The sequence below is a fragment of the Petromyzon marinus genome, chromosome 41, assembly GCF_048934315.1.
Source record: "Petromyzon marinus isolate PM22_M1 ecotype Great Lakes invasive population chromosome 41, UKy_Petmar_22M1.pri1.0, whole genome shotgun sequence".
Taxonomy (NCBI): Eukaryota; Metazoa; Chordata; class Hyperoartia; order Petromyzontiformes; family Petromyzontidae; genus Petromyzon; species Petromyzon marinus.
The window spans coordinates 10,425,459-10,448,755 of record NC_133707.1 but is presented as its reverse complement, the minus strand read 5'-3'; the positions used below and the strand labels follow the sequence as shown (position 1 = coordinate 10,448,755).

Sequence of the window (23,297 nt, the reverse complement as noted above, 5' to 3'; positions counted from 1 at the left end):
CTGGGGGTGTCTCTGGGGGTGTCTCTGGGGGTGTCTCTGGGGGTGTCTCTGGGGGTGAGTGTCTGGGGGTGAGTGTCTGGGGGTGTCTCTGGGGGTGTCTCTGGGGGTGTCTCTGGGGGTGAGTGTCTGGGGGTGTCTCTGGGGGTGAGTGTCTGGGGGTGAGTGTCTGGGGGTATCTCTGGGGGTGAGTGTCTGGGGTGTCTCTGGGGGTGTCTCTGGGTGAGTGTCTGGGGGTGAGTGTCTGGGGGTGTCTCTGGGGGTGAGTGTCTGGGGGTGTCTCTGGGTGAGTGTCTGGGGGTGAGTGTCTGGGGGTGAGTGTCTGGGGGTGTCTCTGGGGGTGTCTCTGGGGGTGTCTCTGGGTGTGTCTCTGGGGGTGAGTGTCTGGGGGTGAGTGTCTGGGGGTGTCTCTGGAGGTGAGTGTCTGGGGGTGAGTGTCTGGGGGTGTCCCTGGGGGTGTCTCTGGGGGTGTCTCTGGGGGTGTCTCTGGGGGTGAGTGTCTGGGGGTGAGTGTCTGGGGGTGTCTCTGGGGGTGTCTCTGGGGGTGTCTCTGGGGATGAGTGTCTGGGGGTGTCTCTGGGGGTGTCTCTGGGGGTGAGTGTCTGGGGGTGAGTGTCTGGGGGTGTCTCTGGGGGTGTCTCTGGGGGTGAGTGTCTGGGGGTGTCTCTGGGGGTGTCTCTGGGGGTGAGTGTCTGGGGGTGAATGTCTGGGGGTGTCTCTGGGGGTGAGCGTCTGGGGGTGAGTGTCTGGGGGTGTCTCTGGGGGTGAGTGTCTGGGGGTGTCTCTGGGGGTGTCTCTGGGGGTGTCTCTGGGGGTGTCTCTGGGGGTGAGTGTCTGGGGTGTCTCTGGGGGTGAGTGTCTGGGGGTGAGTGTCTGGGGGTGTCTCTGGGGGTGTCTCTGGGGGTGAGTGTCTGGGGGTGTCTCTGGGGGTGTCTCTGGGGGTGTCTCTGGGGGTGAGTGTCTGGGGTGAGTGTCTGGGGGTGAGTGTCTGGGGGTGTCTCTGGGGGTGAGTGTCTGGGGGTGTCTCTGGGGGTGTCTCTGGGGGTGTCTCTGGGGGTGTCTCTGGGGGTGTCTCTGGGGGTGTCTCTGGGGGTGAGTGTCTGCCAGGGACACAACTCGTCTCCTCTGGACGTTGCCAGCCACCATTGCCCCTCCCCGCCGACCCCCTTACAGATGAACACAGCCGCGTGCGCGCACGCACGAAACGCTTTTTAACCTTAGGTGGAAAGATGTGAAATACAAATATATTCACTTTTTTATGGGTCTAATCGGCCTTGTGTGTGCGATGCCGTTTCAAGGCTTCGCGTTTCGCGGGCTCACGCAAAGACTGACGGGCGGAGTGATGGCTCTGACCGTGAGATGTTCCACGTGGCCTTGCGCTCATCTTCTCCTGCCGACCAATAACCTCCCCCACTCCCTCCGCATGCCGTGCCAATAAAGTGAACGTACGTACGCGCGAATCGACAAAATAAATAAAATAATAAGGGCAATCGTCTGCCGAGGCGTCTCTATAAAGGACGAGACCTTAGAAGGGACGCGCAGAGGCGCTGCGAGCGGCATAGGGAGGCAGTAAGAGACCACGTGTGGGTACCATGCTCCCTGCTACATTCAAGCTGTGCTGCGGAACCTCCTACCAGCACTGCCGCACGCTCACAGGTAACTGTGGTCAGCGCCTGTGCGTGTGTGAGAGAGACAAAGGCGGCCGGGCATAGAGCTTGTCACCCACCCCCTTGTGTAACGCGCCGGCCTTCGTGGTTGTGTGCTACTCGCTCACAGCAATTGCCCTGACAGTCTGTTGGACGCTACACTGGGGGGATTTTTGTCTTGTGTATATTCCTGTGTGTGTGTACATGTGTTTGTGTATCCAGGGATGGCTCCCTATTGGTCAACCGCGTTGTGTATACTGATGATCTGGTAATGGCTGCTCATTGTAAGTTAGAGACTCTAAGGACTGAACCTGGAGCGTGCCACCGAAACAAAGCACCTGTCTGGGTCATCAAATTCTGCACCCCTTCAGCTCTTTACGAGTGATGGGGCAATTGTGGCCAGCTCTGGTTTAGCAGCAGAGGTCTCACTTCAAATCAGTGGACCGGTAATGGTGTGTGGAAAATACCTGCCCTATCGCTCCATACAAAGTTCCAAGTCTTCTCGGCCACAGTTATGCCCACCCTTCTCTATGCTTTAGAAGCAGACACCCCTCTAATGGAACATCTGCGCCGGTTACAAACGTTCAGGCTGGCCTGCCTACGATTCATCCTGGGTTTCACCAGACTGGATTGTGTGAGAAGCTCACAAACCATTGAAAGATATGGACACAGTCCTATCATGTGAGCTAGCTGCTCCAGCAGACGAGACTGCGTTGGATTGTACCACGTAGCCTTCATACGCAGCCATCGCATGACCAAGCAGCTTATGTTTGACCGGATAGACTGGGCTAAACGGGCGCGGCACGGGCTAGAGAAGGGATAGGCTGATGTGACACAGGATGTGGAGCTGATCGGACTTGCTGATGATTGGTGGCAGCAGTGTCAAGGTCGGCGGGAGGGAGTTTGTGCTATTGGGGCAGTCGGAGGCAGTCGCCATCCAACAACAGCGGCGGGTAAGAGGAGCGGGGCTAGTGGGCGAGTGGGCGTGGTTATGCGAGAGTGGCGCGGGGCTAGTGGACGAGTGGGCGTGGTTATGCGAGAGTGGCGCGGGGCTAGTGGGCGTGGTTATGCGAGAGTGGCGCGGGGCTAGTGGGCGAGTGGGCGTGGTTATGCAAGGGTGGGCGGGGCTGATGGAGGTGAGGGAAAAACCGGCTCACTTTGAGTCGCCAGTTGAGCCTCTTGGAAATGCTGTCGCTCTCTCGCGCCTGTCCGTCTCACGCCCTTCCGTTGGGTCGTGTGGCAGCCGAATACGTTTTTAACTCTTCGGAATTAAACATTGGTGTTTAGGAGCATGCAATAGCATTTACCTCAAATAGCCAATCAATGAATTGGTGAATATTTTAACGCAATGTGTTGAGGGTCAATGATCTTGTTGAGTCTTCGTCAGTGATTTGAAGTTTCTGATATTGTGACGCAATTATCTCAATCTGCATCTTCATACAAACTCGTTCAGTTGCTTCGGTCTTCGGTGGCCGCTGCGTTCACCGTCAAACTTCGACGAATTTCGTCTCCCCGCATTGTTTTGGTGATGCTTCCGCATTGAACGGCGGCGCACAGCCACGAGCAACAAAGACTCGCGGTGGGCGACGTTTTGGACGATGACCCCCCCCCCCTCTCTCCCCCCGCACCCTTCTTCGTGGCTACGAAGGCGCGCCACCGCCAGATGTTGTCGCCCGTCATCCGTGTTCACTCGATGAAGCCACCTCCCCTCCCCCCCTCTCTCTCTGTGCGCGTGGGCCGCAGGCGTGAGCACGCGACGCCTCGTGCGCACCGCCATCCAGCACGACGCGCTGGGCTCGCTGGCTCGGCACGCATCCTCCGCCTTCGGCTCCCTGCGCGCGCCCGGCTGCGGTCTGCAGCGCTTCCTGCCGGGTGAGGGCGTTGGTGCGGGGCCCTGGGGGCAGGGGGTGCAGTGGGCCCCATCCCCGTCCAGGTTCTCCCCCTTGGGGCCTCCTGATCCATGCCGCACCGTTTGCACGAGGCAATTACCCACGGACCAGCGCCAAAATAATCCCAGTAGCACAAGGAGCTACTACATATGTAGTAGCTATTACATATGTAGTAGCTACTACACATGTGTAGTAGCTACTACACATGTGTAGTAGCTACGGGCCCCGCACTTTCAAGGGCCCCGCGCTAAACGCTTTCAAGTTGTCAATTCCGGTTCATTGATCCAGCACTTGCTCTATTACTATAGTACTATACTGCCTTCAACTTTTATGAACGACTGTGTGTTTAAAGTTAGCGATTTGTCGTATTATCTGGCCGTATAGCAAATTTAAAAAAGTACAATTGCTTTACTATGCAAGTAAAAAAATGTACGTGTTTTAATATTTGCGTGTTGTCTTTTAATTTAGGGCTCCATGATAACATATGCTACGGGCCCCGCACTATCTTAATCGGCACTGCCACGGACCATATGAATTTTGAATGTCCACGGCCAACGGGAGATGAGTGTAGTTCCCATTGCTCACTCTCCTCCCCTTGATGGGCCCTGTGCCCGGCCAAAGATGATCGCAAACTGTGATGAACATCTCAGACGGGTGACGACGGTTACCATCTCCTCGCTCGGCTCCCAAGACGTCTTAGACGCCCATGAAATCTCGTGCAGAAGCTTGAGCTGTCGAGCAGCAAGGGTAATTTTCGAGGAGCATTTGAGGATCGGTTAGTCCACTCCAATGTCCTCTGAAGCCAGGAGCTGGACCGACAACTTCTACGACATCGATATATCGTGTGCCACTCAACCCATATCCATACGGCGCAAGTAATAAATCGGACCGATAATGATCATCATAATGATTGAATATTCCAGATATCCCTGCTTTGTCATGATTGTCATCACGTGACCCCCCCCCCCCTCCGTCCTCCTGCCCCGCCGAGCAGCACTGGGGGAGAGCGCGAGCCGCGGAGGCGCTGACGCCGCGGTGTCCGACGCCGAGCTGCACTACCTCCGGCAGGGCCGCGAGGCGCTGCAGCGCGTGCTCTCCATCCTGGATGAGGGAGACAGCGGCCCGTGGCACAGCGAGGGTGGAGAGGTGAGGAGCCCCCCACCCACCGGACACTGGAGCACCCCCCCCCCACACTCATCACCCCCCTCCCCCCAACTTTCACCTCATAACGAAGAGATGACTTGATAATCACGCGAGAGAAACTGGACACGCAAGTGTTGATTGTGGTTGTCTCTTTGTCCCTCTGTCTGTGTCCGTGTCATCCGTTATCCGTCTCACCTTTGTCTCTCTGCATCTCTCTCTCTATCATTGTGTTTGTCTCTGCGTCTTTGTCTCTGTGCTTCTATTTGCGTAGAGATCGCAGGCTGTAAACAAACAAACAATAAAGTCTCATCACCTCTCCTGCCTTTAAAATTAGTTCGTTCCGCCGTCTGTGATCAACGTCGCGTTACATCAGGATGCTCCAGCACGTGGTTATGTTACTGAAATGCTCTAAAGACAGCATGCACAGTGCCCGTAAAAGTATCGGTTTCTCACGATGTAAAACTGTAATCCTCTCGTGGGATAGCCCACGACACGGCCTGTGTGTACAGGTGGGGAATAGGAATCTCTACAGGGGATAGACGGGCAGCCACACATGAGCGCACACATGAGCACACGACAAAGATCCCCCGTATAGCTTTAACAGACTATTGGGGCAAGTGCTGTTAGCGAGCACCTATGAAGGCCGGCACGGCACACGAGGGGGTGGGTGGCCAACACCACGCCCGGCCGCCTTTGTCTCCCCAGTGGCGATGTTTACACATCGCACCAAGTACTCGTTTGAGGCTGAGTCGACCTAGGGAAGGCCCAGGGGCCGGTTCAGATAATGGTCACTGGGTGTTGGCCGTTAGCGGAAATCGAACCCGGGTCGCCAGGTTCGCAGCGCTACACCACCGCTCCCCACACACGAGCACACACAACCTTCGCGCTGTTCAATATTCACGAGAAAAACGGTGCGCGGGTCCACCAGCAAAAAAAGAGGCCCTCGCCGTGACAGAAGTGTCTGAGCGTGCGACAATTAGAAACAGTGGTTAGTGGCCGATAAATAAGTGGTCGGCCTCGTGTGACCCGTAGTGCCTGGCTTCCGTACTCCTGAGCCACAATAACGGTCCTTATTTATCCAGGAAAGCCACAATGAGGGTCCTGCTTTGGGGTTTATTTTTTTATTTTAAGATGCGTTCAGTCAATCAACGGCGTTTATTGCACCACGTGAGAGGAAACCGGAACACCCGGAGAAAAACCCATTCGTGCGAGGGGACAACACTCTATCCCCCTACAGATGGAAACAGACGACAATTAGTCCTCCAACTGTACTGATTACCAACATTTGTGTGATTCTCCAACCCTGCGAGACAAGCGCCACTTGTGTGGTCGCCTGACGTCTTTTGCTGCGCTCGCTGAGACGCCTGGCGGATGCCGCTGTCTCTTTCAGGGACAAGGAGACAGCGTGTCCAGCAAGGTGCTGCCGGACATTGGCAAGGTCTTCAAACTCGAGGTTTGTCTACGTGTGCTCGTTGAACCACTTTCGCACCGCACATAGCCAACCGTGCTCATCGGAGGTGCGGTGGAAGGACAACACAAAAAAGCAGTTGCTGTAAATAAAAGTGCGTTTTAAAAGTTCACAGCTCCAGTGGCGTCCTAATATTAGAAGGAAGCGCGTTTCAAGACGGCCACGGAAGCTCATCTGAAAGCGCGCGATGCCGTGACCCTATTAGTTCGATGGCCATAGCCAAAAGCCGCTGCTGCTGCTGCTGCTGCTGCGAGGATGGCCGGAGGTCGCGTGATGGTTTATGCCGCTTGACGAGATCACCAAGGTATTTGTGGTTCATTAGTGGCAAGCACTTTGAGTGTGTAATGAGTGCGGCCTCATCATTTATTCGTTCGGCAACTGGAAGCCAACGTGGCTCAGCGTGGCACTGAATGCGCATGGTCCGATCTTGCAGTACCCGTGACGACACGTGCAAAAAAATTGTACACGTTGCAGCTTCATAATGTTTTTGCCAGACGTCCCGTAGAGTAGTGAGTTGCAATGGTCGAGCCTTGTCGATGCGCTTCACGCCACCGTGTTGTCTGTCTACCCTGCTGGGGACACAGGGACATAGAGACACATGGACAGGATTCTGTAAGAGAGAACAATCTCAGCGATTCCGGCGCAGACTTCAGAATGAGGAGCGAGGGACAGACAAGTCGAGACATGCACGGAGGAATGGAGAGACACAGAGAGAGAGACATGGAGAGATGCAGCGATATGGAGAGAGACAGGGTGAAACAGACAGATGGGAGAGACACAGAGAGAGACATGGAGAGGTACAGCGATATGGAGAGAGACAGAGTGAAACAGACAGATGGGAGAGACGCAGAGAGCCACAGGCTCTTTTACAATTACAGTCACTCACAAAGCGTCAGTGGGATGTGCACTGTGCTTTGAACCCAGCCCCTGAGTTTGAGTCCCAATCTCGACGAAATGGTGGCGAGCGATGTCAGATGTTCACCAACCCACACTCACTGGCGTGGCTAAGTGTGGCAAAAACAATCCCCATGACTTTCCTCCAGCAGTGGGTTCACAGAAGGCTGGACACGTAATTATCGGGACACCACGAGGAGTGTCAGTGTTTGTGTGTGGTCAAACCAGGTCACAATGTGAAAGGGAGTTGTTTGTGCAGTTGGGTAATTCTATATTTGATCTAATTCCCCATGTTATCTCTCTCTTCTGCATTACCACAGTGCAGTCGAAGCTACAACGCAGCTGAGGCTAGCACAGTGCTGTGTTTGTGTCTGTCTGTGTGTGTGCATGCATGTGTGTGATGGGGAGCGGTAGTGTAGTGGTTAGCGCTACGCTATGAACCTGGCGACCTGGGTTCGATTCCCGCTCACGGCCAACACCAGTGACGATTATATGAACCGGTCCTGGGCCTCCCCTAGGTCGACTCAGCCTGAAATGAGTACCAAGTGCGATGTGTAAAACATCGCCTCTGGGGAGACAAAGGCGGTCGGGTGTGGTTGGTGGCCACCCACGCCTTCGTGTACCGTTCCGGCCTTCATAGGTGCTCGCTAACAGCACTTGCCCCTACAGTCTGTTAAAGCTATATGGGGGATCTTTGTATTTGTTTTTTTGTGGTGGGCATCTGTTGTGTAGCGGTTGGCTCGCTGGGCTACGAACTCAGCTAACCGAGTTCAATCCCCGTTCACGGCCAACACCGGTGACGATTATATGAACCGGTCCTGGGCCTCCCCTAGGTCGACTCAGCCTGAAATGAGTACCAAGTGCGATGTGTAAAACATCGCCACTGGGGAGACAAAGGTGGCCGCGCGTGGTGCAGGCCACCCACCCCCCCCTCGTAGTGCCGTGGCGGCCTTAATGAGCGCTCGCAATCCGCACTTGCCCCAACAGTCCACGAGGGTTATACGGGGGGAACTTTGTCATTGTCTTGTTGCTGCTCAGGCCGATGTCCCGGGCAGTGTGGACCAGCTGCACGCTCAGCTGTTCGAGCAGGTGGAGCGCATGTGCGAGTGGAACCCCAACGTGCAGCAGGTAAAGGTGAGTCCCGCAGGAGAGACGCGGGGGGACATTGCGTCAACGGCGTCGCGTCACAAGACGGGGGGGGGGGGAAGTGCCCATTTGGAAAATAACCCGAGGGGTGATCGAAAAGTCCGTGGCCTGACATAGAAAGGGGTTTCCCCTTCGTTTTTAGGCGATGCGAGACACAAACGTGGGCAACGTTATCATCGCCGCCAGGAGCTATTGTATCTTCACCATTGGATGAAGTCTTCTCACCGTCATCGTCACCATCATCAAGCATTTTTCGCAGCGCTCATCTCCACTGGCCGTCATACTCCGATGATGGAAATTGCGCTTTCCAGTTTCTGTAAGAATGATGGCGACAGGATGAACGTCGCTCCGTCCCTTCATCGGAAACTCCATACGATGATTGATGTCGGGGAGACGGGGGGGGGGGGGTAGGGGACCGGCCCACGCGCGAGACAACCACTGTCACAACGTGGCACCAACGGGGCCTTCCTCATGACACGTCATGAAAATAAATTCCACATTTGCACGACCGGCGTTCGCTCCTCGGGTTCCCCGCGCGCAGGTGCTGCAGAGGATCGGGCAGCGCACGCTGGTGACCCACGACGTGGCGGCCGACGCGGCCGGCAACCTGGTGAAGGCGCGCGACTTCGTGAATCTCCGCCACTCGATCCGCCGCGGCTCCACCTGCTACCTGGTGGGGGTGTCCACGCACAGCGACTCAGCGCCGCCACAGGACGCCTACATCCGGTACGGCGAGACGCCGCAGGACTGTTGGGGACGGGGGGGGGGGTTGATGTTCGCGTTTTGAGTCCGGCGGGACTACCGCCACCCCCGGTTTGCGGTGCGCACGCCACCACCACCACCACCACCGTCACCACCACCATCACCACCACCACCACCGTCACCACCACCACCACCGTCACCACCACCACCACCGTCACCACCACCACCACCGTCACCACCACCACCGCCACCACCACCACCGCCACCATCACCACCACCACCACCGCCACCGCCACCACCGCCACCACCACCACCACCGCCACCACCATCACCACCACCACCACCACCGCCACCACCATCACCACCACCACCACCACCGCCACCACCACCGCCACCGCCACCACCGCCACCACCACCGCCACCGCCACCACCACCACCACCACCGCCACCACCACCACCACCGCCACCACCACCACCACCACCAGCCACGCAGTGGAATCCTCCTAACGAGCACCCCCTGTTAGCGAGCAATCCGTAGAGCCCAATGCGTAGTGTATAGTGTAATGTATAATGTAGTGTATAGTGTAGTGTATAGTAGTGTATAGTGTAATGTATAATGTAGTGTATAGTGTAGTGTATAGTGTAGTGTATAGTAGTGTAGTGTATAGTAGTGTAGTGTATAGTGTCGTGTATAGTGTTTAGTAGTGTAGTGTATGGTAGTGTATAGTGTAGTGTACAGTAGTGTATAGTGTAGTGTATAGTAGTGTAGTGTACGGTAGTGTATAGTGTAGTGTATAGTAGTGTAGTGTACGGTAGTGTATAGTAGTGTAGTGTATAGTGTAGTGTATAGTGTAGTGTATGGTAGTGTATATTAGTGTAGTGTACAGTAGTGTATAGTGTAGTGTAGAGTAGAACCCCTCTTAACGACCACCCCTGTTAACGACTAATCACTTAACGATGGGTCTCCATAGAGTCCAATGTGTAGTGTATAGTAGTGTAAAGTGTAGTGCCTCCATAGAGTCCAATGTGTTCGCTTACCGACCATTTCCCTCTTGACGACAGGCTGTTGTAGGTACAGTAAATTTTAATGAATGCTTTGATTAACCACGCTCCTTTTAATAGTATTTGTTTATGATGTTGTCAGTATCTTTACGTGCTAATATCCATTGGTTAATATTATGAAGTACGTTTTTTGTGGTGAAAATAGGTAACTTTCGATACTATCGGAACGAACGAAACACTTTATCCACTATTTCCTATTCCCGCTTAACGACCAAATCCACATCTGTCAACCCAAACGATTTACTCCGTATTGTTGTACAGAGAAATTTAGTTTTCAGGTCCATACGATGTACAGCCGTTTCAATACGGGCAAAAAAAGTGTCTATTTGTTTCCATTTCTCCCTTGTGATGGGACCTGTCAACCCATACGGTTTATCCGTATTCTTGTACAGGGAAATTGAGCAAAATGTGTTGTATCTATTTGTCTGTGTTTCTCCCTTGTGATGGGACTTTGTAGAACGAACGTTGAGATTTTATAAGGGGCACGGGGTGAGACCAATAAGGCCTGAATTGGTCTGTAATAAGGTAGGACACTGATAAGGGGTTGACAGGTATTCTAATCACGACCGGTTTCGTGGGACCAATCACCGTCGTTTAGAGGAGGAGGAGGAGGATGTTCCACTGTATGCCGAGTGCCACCTGCTCCACGGTCAAAGTTCATGATCCCGTGGGGCGATGAGGCCGCTGCCCGCTGCCGTCACGGTGCAGCGGGTAAATTGCTCGCAAATCGCTCGAATGGGGAAAATCCATGAAACAAAAAAAGCAACATCCCGCCCATTTTGATAAGACGAAGGCCCACTTGCAGACGAGTGCTGCATTAATCATCGTGCTGCACAGGGACAGCTGCCACTGGGCAGTTGGCCACAGTAGGGAACTGGAATGGCTGAGACGCGATGACTTCATCTTGAACTCCAACGGGCACACTGGTAAACTCTGCAAGACGTTCGAAGCACACGGTCAGTGTTGTAATTCGATAGCTGTCTGTTGGGTTGGGTCTGTGTGCGTGGTAGGGGCGAGACAGGGCCTTCACTCATCATGCTGAGACCCTCAGCCAAGGACCCCAGCAAGACACACATCATTTGGCTTCTCAACATCGACCTGAAGGTGAGTGCACGTACACGTGCAGCACCTTGTGTCAAGTTTCATTTATTAGGTATAGCCCTGTGAGCCATGCGGCTCTTAAGTCGGGTGCAACCGCAACAAACAAAATTTGAACACAGAACATCTTAAAGCGGCGACGCGCAACAGAAACATCCTGGAATATACCAGCAAATATTCCACACACAAAAAAACTTATTAAAACGCTGTGTGCAAAAATCACAATGTGGTGCAAGCCAACAACAACCATGAGACAATTTAGATTAACCATATGTTTTCGAATCACCAAAATAAAGCTACAAAAACAATGTAACAACAGTAATCATAGGAACTGTGATTTTAAATTTAACAATAAACAATATACATAACACGTACGACAAAACCTGCAGCCATAGCTAGCAGGACGACACTCCCAGTGTATGATGTGTGAGTGCGTCAGCAGCAGCGTGAGTCAGTGTATGATGTGTGAGTCAGCGCACGATGTATTAGCGCATGATGAGTGAGTCAGTGTATGATGTGTGAGCGAGTCAGCGGCAGTGTGAGTGAGTGTATGATGTGCGAGTGAGCCAGCACACGATGAGTGAACCTGTGTATGATGAGTGAATGGGTCAGTGGTTGTGCGAGTGTATGATGTGTGAGTGAGTAAGCGCATGATGTGAGTCAGTGCATGATGTGTGAGTGAGTAAGCGCATGATGAGCGAGTCAGTGCATGATGTGTGAGTGAGTAAGCGCATGATGAGCGAGTCAGTGCATGATGTGTGAGCAAGTCAGTGTCGGCTCCCTCTGCTCCTGCCGTCAATCCACGTGTGGAAGAAGGTAGATTACCATGCCGTGCAACTCATGGGAGCTATTTGACCGTACTTCACCACGCCGGTCAGGGTGGGATGAAGGCAGAGAGCATAGACGTTGGAGCCGAGTACAGTACAACAATAGATTTTCCAGTTTACCACGTAGGCTTTCGCGACCAATATTATTCACAATGAAGGTTTTTGGGTCAGATCGCGTAAGTATAAATGTGTCGTAACCCTCCACCACCCAACACAGCCAACTATTTCACGTGACAAATCCCTTACTGATTGGCTGTGTTGGGTGGTGGAGGGTTACGACACAACATTTATACTTACGCGATCTAACACAAAAAACCTTCATTATTAATACATTTGCCGCCACTGCCCTCTGCTGTACACCGCATAGCGCTGCAGGCCTGTAGCACCTGTTATGCACGGCTTAGCTTCTGAGAAGTCATCCCCACCCTCCTTTCTAAAAAAACCGCACAAACCACATTACTGATTGCGAATGCCTATCAAGGCCAGCCAACTCCTACGGCGGGTGTGGAAGCAGCTTTCACGCGTGCCCCGATATCCCTGTCTCTCCGTCGTCAATATGACTCCGTGGTGACCACACGACATCGCACGAAAGTGCACATTTTGGGCTAAGTCGACCCGGTGAGGTAGTGTGCCCTGCACATTAAGACCCCATTCGCCACAAGTGTTTTGCACCACGGGCAGGACTCAAACTGGGGTGGCCAGGATCACAGCACAATGTGCTGACAGCCAGATGCGTCAATTTCACCGATCGGAATTGACCGTGGAGCTCCAACACGTGGATCAAGTCGCCCGCAAGGCGCTCGCTCAATCTCGTCACATCTTGCAAGCTGAGCATGGAGCTCAGCGTGGACAGTGCTTGGATGGCGAGCGTCATGCATAACAGGTGTTATAGGCACACGGAGGTATGTGGCGGGCAGCAGAGGACAGTGCGGCAAAATTTCATTGACCAGCAGGGTGAAGTATGGTCAAATAACCCCCACGACGCAGTCTGGGGAGGCCCTCGTCCAGCAGTGAATTGACACAGGGCCACTTCATGGGATCTCCCTTGCCAGTATCACAATATAAGAAGAGTGAGAATTTTTTTTTTAATTGTTTCCCTTCTACGTGACTTTACCGAAAGAACCAAGAATATAATATAAGAAGAGGTTTTACCTAAATTTTGATTTCAAGCTTTCGTGACTGCAGTAATTCATATTCTTAGCTCTTTCGGTAAAGTCACGTTGAAGGGAAACAATAAAATAATAAAATATATATAAAACAATTAAAATTCTCACGACGTTTCGACCATAACACAAAGGGTCGTCATCAGGTGTTATGGTCGAAACGTCGTGAGAATTTTTATTGTTTTATATATATTTTATTATTTTATTGTTTCCCTTCAACGTGACTTTACCGAAAGAGCTAAGAATAGGTTTTACCTATTTAATAAAATTCGAAGACAATGCATCGTATTGTACCAGAGCGTGCTTTTTTTTGCATATTCACCACAAGTACTGTGTGTGGTTAATGCAGACATGATTCCTTGAAAAATGTTTCAATTTGGTGTTTTAGCATCTTAACACAACTGTTTTATTGCCAGAAAGGGTAAAAGCTATTCTTCACTTAGGGCCGTACATGTCACTGTGTCACGTGATGCCTCCCCCACCCCCCTTGCAGCCACGAGAGGCCTCTGCATTCACCACAATGTAACGGGTAAAAAAAACGAGAGGGTTGAAAAGCGGAAGGGAGACGAACCATGTCCCGTCTTTAACACGCAGTAGGGGGCTTTCGCGACAAATCGCATCCATAATAGAGGGTTTTTTTTTAGTTAGATCGCGTAAATATATAAATGTGTCGTTAAAACCCGCCAACACACGACACAGCCAACTAGTAAGGGTTGTCACTTAGACAGAACGTGGCCAATTCGTCACTAATACAGCACACCGGTGTGTTGGAGAGCCAAGCCACAACATTGTAAACATTGTAAATGTTATTCATAATAAAGGTTTTTGGGTTAGATCGCGTTTATTTATAAATGTGTCGTTAAAACCCGCCAACACACGACACAGCCAACTAGTAAGGGTTGTCACTTAGACAGAACGTGGCCAATTCGTCACTAATACAGCACACCGGTGTGTTGGAGAGCCAAGCCACAACATTGTAAACATTGTAAATGTTATTCATAATAAAGGTTTTTGGGTTAGATCGCGTTTATTTATAAATGTGTCGTAACCCTCCACCACCCGACACGGCCAATCAGCAAAAAAAGTGTTGAAGAGTTAACTCTTCAACACACCGGTGGGCTAAAGTAGTGAATTGTCTTTTGTCAACGTGACACTTTTTTTGCTGATTGGCCGTGTCGGGTGGTGGAGGGTTACGACACATTTATAAATAAACGCGATCTAACCCAAAAACCTTTATTATGAATAATATTGGTCGCGAAAGCCTACGTGTTAAACTGATTGTAAATGTTGTGGCTTGTAAATGTAAACATGGCTCTCCAACACACCGGTGTGCTGTACTCGTGACGAATTGGCGTGTTCCGTTTACGTGACGAGCCTTACTAGTTGGCTGTGTCGGGTGGTGGCGGGTTTAACGACACATCCAAATATGTACGCGATCTAACCCAAAAAAAAAACCTGTATTGTGCATGTTCCCCTCTTGCTCGCAGTTTCACGGTGCCACTCCACCCCAGCTGTGGCGTGCTGCCCCCTCGTGGACTCTGCCGGCATTCCACTACACACAGCCAAACCCTCAGTTGTCTGTGCCCGTCACTTTGACACGAAGTCGCGACGCCTTCGCGACCAACATTACCCATAAGAGATTGTCGGGTTAGAGCGCGTAAATGTGGGTTTACTCTCCAACACGCGGGTGTGCTGTTTTGTTTACGTGATAACCCTTACTAATTAGTTGTGTCGGTTGGTGGCGGGTTTGATTTGATTTAGCGTGCTGATCTTAAAGGTGCATTGAAAAATGTTGATACTCGGACTGATGCTCCTGTTGTTGTGGAGTGACTCATGCGGCCAGCTATGGCTCTAGGGTTTGGTGTTACATGTTGTTTATGTCGTTTATTGTGAAAATTCGGTCACAGTTCCTATGATCACTGTTATATTGATTTTATGGTTTTATTTTGGTGATGTCGAAAAGTTTTTTGGTTTCGACATGTTTGTTTGTTGTAGTACGGAGTTAGACTGATGGCCTTAATCTAAGTTGTCTTGTGGTTGTTGTTGTTGTTTGACTTGCATCCCACTGGGATTTTTGCACACAGCGTTGGTGTACGGTGCTTTTTCAGGAATATTTTGCTGGTTTTTTTCATGGATTTTCTGTTTGCACAGTCACACAGTCACTTTAAGATGTTTTTCTTGTTCGTGTTTTTGTTTTTTGTTTGTTGCGGTTGCACCCGATTCAAGAGCCGAATGGCTCACAGGGCTAGACCAAAATAAATGAAACTGAAACTGGTTTAACGATACACAGTTATATTCACGCGATATCACCCAGAAACCTCTATTATGGATTATCCGTGCCCGTGGTGGGTTTTACTCTGGGTTCTTCGATTTCCTCCCACGCAAGTATAAAGACGTTGTTGATGCAATCGCCCAAAACTCCCAATGTAGCAAGAACCTCGCTGGGTAATTTTAATCATTGCTGTTTTTTTTTTCCCGTGCGCGGCATGTCTGGTCACCTGACGGTGTGCGCAGGGCTGGCTGCCCAAGTCGCTCATCAACCGCGCTCTCTCACGAATGCAGCTCGACTTCGCCACCAGCCTGCGCGCTCGCATGCTGCAGCCGTCGCACGTGAGCGTGGCCGCGAACGAGCGCGCGTCCTTCATTCACTAAGCTACGGCGCCCAGCTCCTCCGACCTCCGCCTCACGTGCTCGTCATCCGACCAGACCACCCGGCCCTTTGATATTTCAACTACAAGCGAGCCACTCCACCCAACGTCCATCCCACCCACTCGTAATCCACTGAACCAAGTTCCACCCATTGTCCATCCTACCCAACAATCACGTCACTGACACTGTCCTACCCCCATCACCTGAACATCACCCATCCCATCCCAAACCATCCTCCATCACCCCTATTGCACCCAACACTAACCACAGCCAAATATTACACTTACATCATCACACAATCAATCACCCAAGTATCACCCACCTCACCCCACCGATTACGAACACCGCCCACCTATTAACCACTGCACTTGCCATTCACCGACTACTCGCCCATCATTCATCCACCTATCCACACTCATCACCGAACCAACCTACTATCACGCACCTACAACACAGCCAATCCACCCGTCAGCAACCCCCGCCATGGCCCACATATAAATCGTCCAAAATACCCCTGGCATGTCAGTCCCTCTGAAGTGTAGAGAATCTACAGAGTCTGAAGGATCGTAACGAGTGGCGTGCCTGTTGAGTGTGCAGGTGGTGCAGTTGCACCGGGGACAACGATCCAGAGGGGCCCAAGTTCTGGGTTACAAAGGGGAGGGGCATTTCATTTTTTTTTGCAGCAGGGTCCATGCCAGCCATACCGCACACACTGTTTCAGACATTCTCCACCCAACTGAAGTGAGATTTCGGAGTGCTTAGAGTTCCAAATGTGTTCCAGAAGTTCATGATATCAATATGCACGTTGTGTCTCTGAGGTGTACCGGCTCTTCAGGATATGAGGAATCCAAAAATGATTCAAATATTTAATGAAGCAAGTTTGTCTCAATGGAGTTTGATGAATCTTCAGAGTGTTTGGGGATGTAAATGCGCTCAGCAGGTTGATTTGGTGCCGGATTAGTTGTGGTATGCAAGGTTTAGAGGACTGTAGTGTAGCTGTGACAGTAGCATGCAGCCGATTGCACGTGCGTGCAACATTAAGAACGGGAGCATTAATGTAGTGAAGGCTTTCATTAAAACAAACATGGGAACCAAATTTTGATTTAAAGCTTTCGTCACTGCAGGGATTCATATTCTTGATTCTTTCGGTAAAGTCACGTAGAAGGGAAACAATAAAATAATAAAAAATATAAAACAATAAAATTCTCACGACGGTTCGACTGCAACACAAGCAATCATCATCAGGTGTGAAAACCACAGCAAGAAAATTTTAAAAAGTGGCGGTTTTTTTCTTAACGTTAGCTGTCCGTGGTGCTAACGTTAAGAAAAAACCGCCACTTTTTTTTTTCAAATTTTCTTGCTGTGGTTTTCACACCTGATGATGATTGCTTGTGTTGCAGTCGAAACGTCTTGATAATTTTATTGTTTTATATTTTTCTTATTTTATTGTTTCCCTTCGACGTGACCTTACCGAAAGAATCAAGAATATGGGAACCAAAGTTATGATTCGCATCATCTGAGGAAGAAGTGAAGAGGCCAACTGATCTGTAACATTAATCAGTTTCTTTACTGGTGACTTTGTGACGTCGTTGATAAACATGATAATCTTCATTAGAGTTTCTTCAAAAGTACGCTAACAAGTCAGAGCAGCATGAGACAATATTCTTCGAAATTTGAACATCCAGATCGCAAATAGAAGATATTTACGACTTGTGAACACAACACATGGCCAGTGATCTCCGGGCTGAAATCGTCCCAGAGTGTGAAGCTGACTCTAATTGTCTGGAGTCACCCGTGCATTGCATCGTCTCGTACATGTCGTGAGTCGCATGGGAAAGTGAGATTGAGGGCTTGCGACCGATGCGGTTGCGGGTTTAGTGAGTTGTTCTGTGACCACCTACACTGAAAACTTTAAAAAGGAATGGTACAATGTGCCAGAGATGGGACACGGGTTGGGTTAGGTGGAGAACCAGAGTCTGGTTGGATAGTGTGATTAGGTTTAGGGTCTGGTTGGATAGTGTGATTAGGGTTAGGGTCTGGTTGGATAGTGTGATTAGGGTTAGGGTCTGGTTGGATAGTGTGATTAGGGTTAGGGTCTGGTTGGATAGTGTGATTAGGGTTAGGGTCTGGTTGGATAGTGTGATTAGGTTTAAGGTCTGGTTGGATAGTGTGGTTATGGTTAGGGTCTGGTTGGATAGTGTGGTTATGGTTAGGGTCTGGTTGGATAGTGTGATTAGGTTTAGGGTCTGGTTGGATAGTGTGATTAGGGTTAGGGTCTGGTTGGATAGTGTGATTAGGTTTAGGGTCTGGTTGGATAGTGTGGTTATGGTTAGGGTCTGGTTGGATAGTGTGATTAGGGTTATGGTCTGGTTGGATAGTGTGGTTATGGTTAGGGTCTGGTTGGATAGTGTGATTAGGGTTATGGTCTGGTTGGATAGTGTAGTTATGGTTATGGTCTGGTTGGATATTGCGGTTATGGTTAGCGTCTGGTTGGATAGTGAGGTTATGGTTAGAGTCTGGTTGGATAGTGTGGTTATGGTTAGAGTCTGGTTGGATAGTGTGGTTATGGTTAGAGTCTGGTTGGATAGTGAGGTTATGGTTAGAGTCTGGTTGGATAGTGTGGTTATGGTTAGAGTCTGGTTGGATAGTGAGGTTATGTTTAGGGTTTAGTTGGATTGTGTGGTTATGCCAGTGTCTGATTGGCCAAGGTGTTCCATGCCTCAGTTTTCTGCTCCCACCATTTCCACAGAAGGCCTTGGGCCCAAACAAATTGCATTCCCTGTTTTATTTGCCAATGGTGCATTTCCACCTAAAATCCAAACAAAACGTGAAGCAGGTCCCCGGTGTTTATACCACTGTGAACCTCCGTGTTCAAATCTGACCTATAACCTTTAGATAATGTAAATATTCATTAAAAAAATATATAAACAAACGACTTATAACGCATTTTTCAACGAAGGAAACGTGTCAGGCCAAGAACTACGTTTTAAAACATGTGCAGGGATATACTAAGTATTTAAATGAAACATGGCCAATGGTTTGCTATTGTGTGCAAGTCACTGCATTTTCTGAAGCATGGTTTGCGTGTCTTAAGTTATTAACTGAAGTATGCATGTGATGTAATATTATATGTGTAACCCATTATTTATGCGGTGATGTGTCGTGTGGGCTGTCGGCCGGTATTGTTTGTTACACTGGACTTTCTCTGGAAGGAAACCGCCGTTAAGAATCACAACAGGGATGACACACGCTACGACGAGTGGAACATAAAGTGATGTTAACGTCACCATTCACGTATTATCTACTAGAGAAGAGCTGTTTAGGGTTGCAATCTGATTAAATAGGAATGCATTAAACTCGTAAACCTTACAGCTTTTAGGATAAATATATATACAACCTTAGAAAGCTACCTAATATGTCCTTGTCTGGTAGGAATTGGTGAAACGTTGTTGGTGAGTCACTACGGACTTGGCTAAAGCCACAGTTGGGAAGAGGCCATAAGTTACAGTCCACTCAGAGGATTGACACATCCTCTTATAGTGCATCCAGCTTCAGGTAACAAACTCAGATTGATTAAATCCAGGAAATCTCCACCGAGTCTCAAGGCTCCATTTTTTCAGGACGACCGTGCATTTGGAGGTTTAGAGTTTGGCTTCACGTGGAAACGCGAGTTCCCGGAGAGAACTCGCGAGTTCCCGGAGAGAACTCGCGAGTTCCCGGAGAGAACTCGCGAGTTCCCGGAGAGAACTCGCGAGTTCCCGGAGAGAACTCGCGAGTTCCCGGAGAGAACTCGCGAGTTCCCGGAGAGAACTCGCGAGTTCCCGGAGAGAACTCGCGAGTTCCCGGAGAGAACTCGCGAGTTCCCGGAGAGAACTCGCGAGTTCCCGGAGAGAACTCGCGAGTTCCCGGAGAGAACTCGCATTGCGCTATGAGGGAACAACAACCAGCGTGCCATGGATACACGGGGGTCACAAACAGACTTGCTGTGCTGCCATATCATGGATATTTTTTGTTTGTTTTGTTACAAATCTCTGCACGTTATTTCGAGAACAGTCTGTATAAAAACGTTGTCTCCGTATTCTCACAATCATCAGGAGCTACCAAGAGCTGGCCGGATCGTTTGAGGGTGGGACATTTGACTTCTGTTTTCATGTCCGAGGTGGGATGACGTTTTGAATGATGGCTCTTGAGGAAAGAAATAATTAAATTGGTGCAAAAATATTTTTCAAAAATAAGATTAAAAGTTACCAGTAAAATATATATATAAATATATAAGTATACAAATGTATTTAAGGAGTAGAACGTCACAAGTTATCCGTTGGTATGACAGGTGGTCACAAAGCAATGATAACCGAATGTTAAACAAATTGACATTCGCTATACTTGTAATTATTGCAAGGAGTGGCAATGGCGTGGGGAAACCTTCATCCAGCAGTGGATACAAATTGGCTGACGATGACGATGGCAAAGCATTCAGCAATTCATATCCAATCACTGCTGCTGATGATGATGAACATTAGAAAATGTAATAAACACTTTTGTGGCCCACATTCCATCGGGACGGGGACGCAAACAATTCCTTCCGCTTCAGGCCACGGACTATTCGATCAGCCCTCATGCCGCTGCTGCGCGAATGTCCACGCCGCAATTTACTTGTGGCAGCCGCTGGTATGCGCCGAAGCTAAACGCGACGTGAGCGGTGCAAACCTGGGCAGTGGGCATTGCGCAGCGGGAGTGCATTCGCCACTATTTGCAAAGGTTCGCATCTAGCGGCCGCCCTGTTTATGATTGCAGGTATAGTCACCATAATATATATATACATGTATGCGCGTGCCGTTCTGCTTCACGGTAGGCTTTATAAAGATCTCACGATGGCATTCGCAATGAGTTCGGCCATTGTGTACCAATGTCATGGTCCAAATTTGCCCAATTTGAAAATAGATTACAAAGCGACGAGCAATCGTCGCCACTGTCCTGCCGAAAGTTTGCTAGGACCCTCCTGCAAAGGAAATCGGGAGACTCAATGGGGCTGTCCTTGGTTAGACAAGTGACATAATAACTCCAAGTTGTACGCTGCCCAAACTAGGCGTCAAGTAAGCATGTGTAATGAATGCGTCTGTGCTTAATTAGTGCTGTTATTAGTAACGAATTAGCAAATTGGCTGGCTGAAGCCATAGAGCGCGCACATGGGTTACAGAGATATCTCTCTCTTACATTATTCATATATCCGACATTGTGTTGAGCATTACCATAAAACATGGAACGTGAGAGTGCTTTGGCCTAGCATTGAGAAATCTAACGACATCTTTGTGAACTGTGGCTTTTGTGGTATATTTACACGCTGCCGCATTGAGATGGTTGCCGCTTAGGGCAAGGGGGGGGGGGGGGGTGCCCTTGTATTAAGCGTAGTAAGCTAGGTGTAATGTGTACCGAGATGTGTGGGAGACGTGTAGAGAGAGCGGCTTTAAAATACAATGCTCTTTCCTGATTTATATTCTTTTAGTGGGGTAGTTAAACAGTCCACGTATCACGCGATATATTGATGTTTAGAGGAATGTCTTCTCGGGGCGCATTCACGGCTCCACTTCATCCAACAAACCACGAAGATCAACGGTCGCACTCGAAGTCAGAAACGCCCGGTCCGTTCAGCGAGTTCAAGCGCTTCGTTCTCCGATTGCTCCGTGGCATCGCGCTGCTCCAATAAACGAGGCCCTATCGCTGCCCGTGACTCGAGTCCGCTTTCTTTCGCAGCGTGGCACGCGCGCGCGCGCTTGCGCGTGCCACGCTGCGCTGTGCTGACGACGGCGCGGGCGAGCAAAGTCGACTCCCATCGGGACTTTGCTGGGCCGGGAAAACGAGCGCGGTTGAGCCGGCTGGCCAGGCAGACCCGTGCAGGGGGGCTCTGCCTAGGCTGTGCCCTGCCGAGTGATAATAACTGAACTAGCTCGAGCTAAGGGTAAGGATTGTTTGTGGGGGGGGGTGCGCGGCAGAGTAGTATAGAGCGTACCAACCCGGCAGACCTGGCACGGCCGGGAAACGAGCGAGGTTGGTCGGCTAACTCGGCGGGCCGCGAGGGGTTAGGGCGTTGTTGGGGGTTTCCCCCATCCATAATAGAGATGTTTTTTTTGGCGAAACGTCATGGTACTCAGATTGTAAATGCTGTGGCTTGGCTCTCCAACACACCGTTGTGCTGTACTAGTGACGAATTGGCCACGTTCTGTTTACGTGACAACCCTTACTAGTTGTCTGTGGAGGGTGTTGGCGGGTTTAACGACACAACATTTATATATTTAGACGATCTAACCCCTAAAAAAAACTCTATTAGGGGGTTGAGGCAGGATTATTGGTGGGTATGTTAACGGGCGTGGACACAGAGGATAACCCTACCCGACGTACCGCCAAAGCACGCGCAAGGTGGAAGAGGCCCCCGGAATGGTGCCGATAAACCAGTGACGAGTTAGACGACTCCAAATCAATCACCGACTTTCAATGACCCAGACCGCTCTGCCCTGGTGCTACCATTTCGGAAGTCACCTCTCATTGAACGGTGTGTTAGGAGAGCGGTTTTTGTTTTTTAATGGCAGAAACAATTGTACAAAGGAGTTTTTATTTATTGAAAATGTTTGTTAAAGGACGCAGCGGTCAAAGACGCGCACGCTTAGTAGGTAGGCTCTGTCCCGAGCATGGATCGGTGATCCTCAACGACCGCATCCAGTGCTCTATCGCTCTCGCTGTGGCTCCTCGTCACGTGCCACGTACAGCTCTGAAGTTTCCCAGCGACGAAGATACATCTTCAATGAGAAATTAGTTCTGGCCCCGGCTGAGATTTGTGTTTGATTTCATGCGTAAAACACCTTAAGTTACAACAAGTAACAGCGTTAGTGATGTCACCGGATTGTCGCGTAATTAAAAAAAGAAGCATAAGGATACGCTCATGATTACGTGCGTATATTGGCGCATTTTCTATGTACAATGTGTGCCAGTGATATGTATCGTGCTCATGGTGCATTTTGGCTAATGGAGCAAACAAAACATCGAATTAGGAAAAACAAGATTAATAACAGAATGGATTCTTGATATTAAATCGTAACCATGAAATCGACGACGATAGCAGGTGAATCATTGCACGTGGACTTAAACAATGTTGAGTGAACCCACTATAGCTGTCATAACATAGCCGACTGAACTTCAGTGTTTGCACTCATCACTGATGCTTCAAGCTTGTGTCAGATTCGGCAGCACACTGCTACGGTATATGTAATAAGTAATATTAAAAAAAAATATTTTTTAAACACGCTTTACTTAAATGTACCGTACGAGTAATGGCAGAACCCCACGACTCTAGGAAGTGGCCCCGAAGCTTGCCACAACGTAAGGGGACCGTGGTGATTTACAGCCAACGTGAGTTGAGCGTGGGCAATTAGACACAAGGCGAAACATAACATATAAAAAAGATCGTTTTAAAATATATGCTTTTTATTTTTTATGATAGAATATAGTATTGTCATCAGTATGACATACCTATACCAAGTTTGCAGCCGATACTACATTGGAAAGTGGGTTAAAATTGAGTTACAAGATTTGAGGATACAACAGTGAGTTTATAAAAAGCG

The 23,297-nt window shown here is 49.9% G+C and overlaps 1 protein-coding gene across 1 annotated transcript; it reads left to right on the top strand.

Annotated features, from left to right (window-relative positions):
* Positions 1–1,526: 1,526 nt before the first annotated feature.
* On the top strand, positions 1,527–21,405 carry STAR (steroidogenic acute regulatory protein). Its single transcript, XM_032969275.2, has 8 exons — positions 1,527–1,653; positions 3,387–3,515; positions 4,527–4,678; positions 6,066–6,128; positions 8,076–8,171; positions 8,725–8,909; positions 10,958–11,051; positions 15,550–21,405. The coding sequence occupies exons 1-8, from the start codon at positions 1,590–1,592 to the stop codon at positions 15,685–15,687; spliced, it is 921 nt and encodes a 306-aa protein (XP_032825166.1). The 5' UTR covers positions 1,527–1,589; the 3' UTR covers positions 15,688–21,405.
* The last annotated feature ends 1,892 nt before the right edge of the window (positions 21,406–23,297 follow it).